We start from the raw sequence: 6,046 nt of genomic DNA on the forward strand, positions 1-6,046 counted from the left end.
CTCTGGCACGTCTAAAAGTTTGCAAACAAAGTTCCTGAGGGGCTGGATCTCAGAAGCAAAATGTCCACTGCTGTTGGATAACATGAGAGCCCCTTGCTTTGTCATAAGCTCACTGGGGGCATCCTGGTCCACACAGACTTGTTACAAGGCCTGTTTTATTTGCATTTTTATTTTCAATTAGGCTCAGTTCATCTGTGATATTAACTGTGAGCAGCTGTGACTATGCAGGAGTCATAAAGATAAAAGACCTAATTTTAATTTGAACCCTGGTAAAGGACCATTAAATGGCCATAATGTTAATTCAGAAAAGAATATAACGAGTTTTTATGGGACTATTTCCCCCTACTTGGTAAATGAACATTTGCAGGCTTTCAAACAGATGTCTTAAATACATGTTATTAACATGAAAATGTGGTATTGCCGAAATTAAAATCAGGCTCCAGATTGTAGAGAAGAGATCTTGCCTTGTAACATTAAAAAAAAAAAATGGGAAAGTCTAAGGCTCCAGACCTAGCTGAAGAATCCCCCTCTGCCTTTCTCCCTCTCCTTTTCTCCTTTTCACCTCCTCCTCCAAAGCCAGGCTGGGTGTGTTGGCTTGAATTTGAAATGACACAGAAAAATATTTGGTATTTATTCAATGGTTGATGTGGTTTAAAGAAAAACACTCCTGCCACTGACCATATTTCAGAGCAGTCCTTCATACTGTCTATGGTTCTTTTTACTCTTCTTATTTCTTCATTTGCGAAAGATTTAATGTTATTGTTCAGATGACTTTGGGAAAAATAATGCCAGGGACTCTTGTCAACTTATGTAGCACAAAAGGACCACTCCATAGATGTGTCTTGAATTGGGTGGGGTGTGATGGACAGATCCCTTAATTTTAAAAGTGAGGCTATGGATTCAAATCCTACCTTCTTCACTTTCTATGAAAGCAGCTTCCATTAGTCATTTTTCTTCTGGCTTCAGTTTCTTTATCCATAAAAATGGAAGGATTGTACTAGATGACCAATTTAGATCCATGACCATAATGTCATTCATCCCGTTTTTAAATCTATGAACGCATGACCCTATGCATTTTAGGATCTTATTTATATGATCTCTCTTTCTTTCTTTTTTTCTTTCTTTCTTTGGCAATTGAAGTTAAGTGACTTGCCCAGGGTCACACAGCTAGGCAATGTTAAGTGTCTAAGATCAGATTTGAACTCAGGTCCTCTTTACTTCATACTGTTCCAACAGACCTCACCTAGACTATTATGTTCTAATCTGGGCACCAAAGTTTAAGTAAGAAACATGAAATTGGAGTGTATATGGATGAATGGCTCTGGCACCCCTATCCAAAAGGCTCAGTTGAAGAAACTAGGCCTGATTTTGTTGGAGAAGAGAAGATTCAGTGGGGAGATGAGAGCTATGTTATTTGAGGGGCTTTCCTCCAGAGGAAGTGGACCCCAAGAAGGCAGAAACAAGAACAGTAGAAAAAAAAATACAAGAGGTAAATTTAGGCAAAATGTTGGGGAAAACTTCCTAGCAATGATTTATTACTCAAAAGCAGAATGAGTGACTTCAAAAGAGATCGCCCCTCTTCCCTTAAGCAAAGGAAGGATACTTATTGGTTGGATATACTGGGGCAAGGGTTGACTGGACTGGGTAGTCACCAATATACCTACGAGATTACAGAATCCCAGGCCTCCAAGACTGGTTAGAAGGCAACCCACTCATTTATTTTCTTGTGGGTGAGGCTTTTCACCCAAACCCACAATCCTGGGAAACTGAACCTGTCAATGGACTGTTAGGTATCACCATCACAACTTGGGCTGTTGACAATTGGTCCTTCACCTGGGGCAAATACCCTAGGCTGTGGGGGAACATAGGGGCCTCCTTTATTGTTGTTCCTCCCATTGAACTAGTCCTGGCTCCTGTGTCCTATTTCTGAACCATCAAACATATAATTCAGTCCATTCCAAATAACTTTTTAAAAACTCAATTGGACCATATGGAAAAACTAGGAGCTGATGAGGGAGAATATGTCTGATAAGCTAATCTTTGTGGGGTTCTTTGAAAAATTTTGGGGCAAAGTTAAAGTGTGGACTATTTCATTCTTCATCATGCATTTGAGCACTTCAAGGGTGGTGATAACTCCAGGCATGGGGCATCCTCCCACCAAACCCTCTTGATCTCTGTAGATAACCTTTGAGAGCAGCTGTGAGCAAAGCGTCATTCTGTGGCCTTGACTAGGCTGGTCTTCAGAACTTTCCTACAATCTGTCTCCAGTCCTGGCCTGGTGGCTTCCCAGCTTCCCAGCTTGGGGAAGACCTGCCAGATTTTGCTTTCCACACTTGAATTCTTTCAATTCTAGAAACCCTTTCACACCCTAATGAAGAAGCTGGAGGTGATCAGGATCCTAGCTAGAAGCACCCTGGAGGCCATTGTGTCCAATGAATGACCTGAGGGTAAAGATTCATTCCCAAGGTCACAGGGGACAAACCAGGCCCACTCCATCAGCCACACATATTCTTTGTTTCTCTTGTTAAAAACCTACTAGGTACCAGGAACTGTGCTAAATATCTTAAAAATATGATTTCATTAGATTCTCACAAGAGCTCTGGGAAATAGGAGCTATTCTTATCCCCACTTTTACCAATGAGGAAACTGAGGTAAACCAAGGTTGAGTTGACTAGGATCACACAACTAATAAGTATCTGATGGAATTTGAACTCCAAGCTCAGTACTCTACTCATGGCACCATCTAATTGTCGTTCCTGGAGCCTCCTCCAAAAATTGCATTGTTTTATTTTGCAACTATAGACAGAGGAAACAAGACTAATCTCAGAACCAGGACAATTCAAATTCCCATCTCTGAGAAATACTAGGCTATGACCATAGCAAAGTCACATGATCTTTACTATGTCTCAAGCATCTCTCTAAGATTGGAAAATTTATAGACCATACCAACCTTCTTTGGTATAGGGAGACTTTTCACTCAGTACGTTGTCCTGCTAATGTGATCATAGATGTAGTCTTTATCCTTAAATTTTCCATAAACTTATACATATAAATGTCATCTCCACAATAGAATATAAGCTTCTTGAGGGCACCATCTGTTTCCTCCATTTTGTAATACAAAGACTTAAACATAAAAGGTTTTTATTAAATGCTTGTTGATTGATCACTTGACAACTACTCATTTTCTTGCATCTCTTCCACATGACTTCTCTGCTGTGATAGGTAGGAATATTTAAGTAAGACTTTTAGAAATAAAAGCTGCTCTCTTATTCTCTTCTTTCCCCACTTCCCCCCTGATCTCCTGAATTTCTTATCCCCTTCTCTTTTTCCAGAAAACTAATCCTTTTCATTATATAACATTCCAGAAGAGGAAGAAGATACCACATGGTTAACCAGCTGACTTTATGAGGCTATCATTATCTCATTGAGAGCCAAGAAGCAATAACAAAAATCAATATGAATCCAGAAAAATATATCTTGTAAAGTCCTGCTCCATTTGTTTTTCCTTTTCACTTTACAGAATGCAAATCAGATCGGTATGGGCCCAATTGCTCTCTGCAGTGCCAGTGTTCCCCAGGATCCCAATGCAACCCTCAGAATGGGAACTGTGTAAGCCCCTTGAAAAGGATGGAAGCGACCTCTGAAGAAAATGACCTAGAGAAGAAATAGCCCAGAATGAAGGTTCTTTAATGCATTTCAAACCCAAAAAAAAAAAAAAAACAAAATTCTATGTTACACTCAGTGTAGTCAACCAGTCTTTCTCAATGGGTGAGGAAGAATGGAATCCACACTATGGAAATCTGGCCCTTGCTTGACTTTCTGCTTCTATACTTATAAACACACACACACACACACACACACACACAACCTCTAATTCCTACTAATAAAAAATATAATCCAGAACATGATAATGGTTTTCTAAGTACCCAAAATTAACCACACTCATTAAAAATGAACTTTTAAAAAATATTTACAAATATAATTTTAATTTGAAAATGAGTTCTTCTATTTAGTCAGATAGTCATGTTTCCTTATTAATATTTTCTACTATTCTCAGACTTATTTCTTGCCCTGGGTTTTCTGAGAGAGCTGAGAATTAATCCTTCTGAAGAGTGGGATAGAAAGATGGCACAGGCAATTTGCAAGAAAACCATGCAAAGGTCTAATGGTAGTTTAAACATAATTAACAAACAAAAAGGAAACAGGGCATAGATGGAAGGAACTTTAAAAATCATTTGAGGAAACTCAGTCCTAGGGAGTTTAAATGACTTGCTTTGTAGTTACACAGGTAATAAGTAGCAGAATCTGCACTTCCTGGTTCAAAAAGAAAGATGTTTTAAACAGTATGATTTGGGAAGGTCCTCTGTTTTCATCTCTTTTAGAGGGAAGTTTTTTTTCTTTTTATTTATAAAGGTTCTTGATCTTACTTCTGTTGCCGACCTTGTGAAATTTACTCTGCTCTTATGCACAATTGTATAGGATGGATATAATGGGCCTTTCAGATAAAATGGATAACTACTAGTCCACTGTCTAAAAAGTGATGTGGACATTTAAAATGACAATTTGTTTAGTAAAAAAAATAGATAACATCCATTCATGTAATAGCCCTCAGTATAAAATAATCTCTAAAATCCTTTTTTTCTCTACATAGCATTTTGGGAGGAAAGAAAAAGAAAGAAAGGAAGGAAGAGAGGGAAGGAGGGAGAGAGGGAGGGAGGAAGAAAATGAGGGAAGGGAGAGAGGTAAAATATATAGGAAAAGAGTAAGAAAGAAAAAGAAAAAAAGTTAGGTTAGATGTCAAAAATGTGGATACTTGGTTCATGAGAAGCTGACACTTAAGAGATCATTATAAGATTGATTGGCTTCATTGAAATCTTTGTTTTCATAAGAAAATCTATGAATTTCCCAATGGAATCTTCATTTTCTCCATAAATTTCCATAGAATCAAAAGTTTGAAGTTTAGAGGGACCATGCTGGTCATTTAACTCTTCTTTCATTTTTCAGATAAGAACACAGGCTCAGAAGGCTAAGTGTCAAAGTCACCCAGGTAGCAAGGGGCAGAAGGACTGACATTTGAACCATGATCATAGCTATAGAACAGAAAGGAATTTTAGAAATCATCTAATCCAAATCATGTCATTTTACAGGTGAAAAATCCATATCCCAGAAGGACAAAGAGACTTAATTTCCTGGGACCTGTGGGCTCTTAAGAAATGCTTGTTGATACTTGCCCAAGACTACACAGCTAGTAAATGTCAGAGGCAGGATTGAAACAGACTCCATGGCCTTGCCCTTTTCATTCTACCATGTTGCTTTCATACTTTGATTACAAATCCAGACACTTTTAAATTAAATTAGACAACAAATTGGACAGTTCATCCCATTTTTGTTTGTATTTTGCCAGTAACTTTCATAGCAACCTCATTGAACTGTGCGGAAAATGAAATCAATAGATCCAGCCATCATTCTTAACTCATCCTGGATCTTTTAGCATATGTTTTCAGATCTCAACAAGGCAAGTATTGAAACAAGAGCAAGGGGTTCCTAAACAGACCTTAGTGAATAAATATCAGGGGATCCATGACCTTGGAGATGGAAAAAAATTACATTTTCAATTGAGCTAATCTCAAACTGAATTTAACACTTCCTTCAATTGTTTATAAAAATAATTCGGAGAAAGGGTTCATAAGCTTCCATTAGATTGCCAAAGAGAGTCCATTAGACACATAAAAATTAACTTTTTTTCCTCATGAGGCTATTTCTTATTGTCAGTAGAGCAATATGCTATTATAACATACTTGAAACTATAGAGTGCAGCGTTTCTGTCAGTATAGATTGTTTTTGTGTTTGTACCTAGCACCTAACACATAGTAGAAACTTGCTAAATGCTAATTAACTGATTTAACAAGAGAACTGTTGGTTATGGGTAGGATGGAGTGTATAAACAATGGCTTTTGCCCATGCTTTTCATAATTATAAGTTAATTTGACTAACTTAGAATTCTCTTGGGAAAAGGGGTGGTATGGAGGCAGAAATGATTAACAAT

The 6,046-nt window shown here is 37.8% G+C and overlaps 1 protein-coding gene across 1 annotated transcript in view; it reads left to right on the plus strand.

Annotated features, from left to right (window-relative positions):
- Window positions 1-3,841, plus strand: part of LOC116422511 (multiple epidermal growth factor-like domains protein 6) — a 28,365-nt gene extending 24,524 nt beyond the window's left edge. Inside the window, exon 8 of the mRNA XM_031961117.1 lies at window positions 3,521-3,841. Within this exon, the coding sequence (XP_031816977.1) occupies window positions 3,521-3,669 (149 nt within the window). The 3' untranslated portion in view covers window positions 3,670-3,841. The remainder of the gene's footprint in view (window positions 1-3,520) is intronic.
- The last annotated feature ends 2,205 nt before the right edge of the window (window positions 3,842-6,046 follow it).

This window comes from Sarcophilus harrisii, chromosome 3, assembly GCF_902635505.1.
Source record: "Sarcophilus harrisii chromosome 3, mSarHar1.11, whole genome shotgun sequence".
Lineage (NCBI taxonomy): Eukaryota > Metazoa > Chordata > Mammalia > Dasyuromorphia > Dasyuridae > Sarcophilus > Sarcophilus harrisii.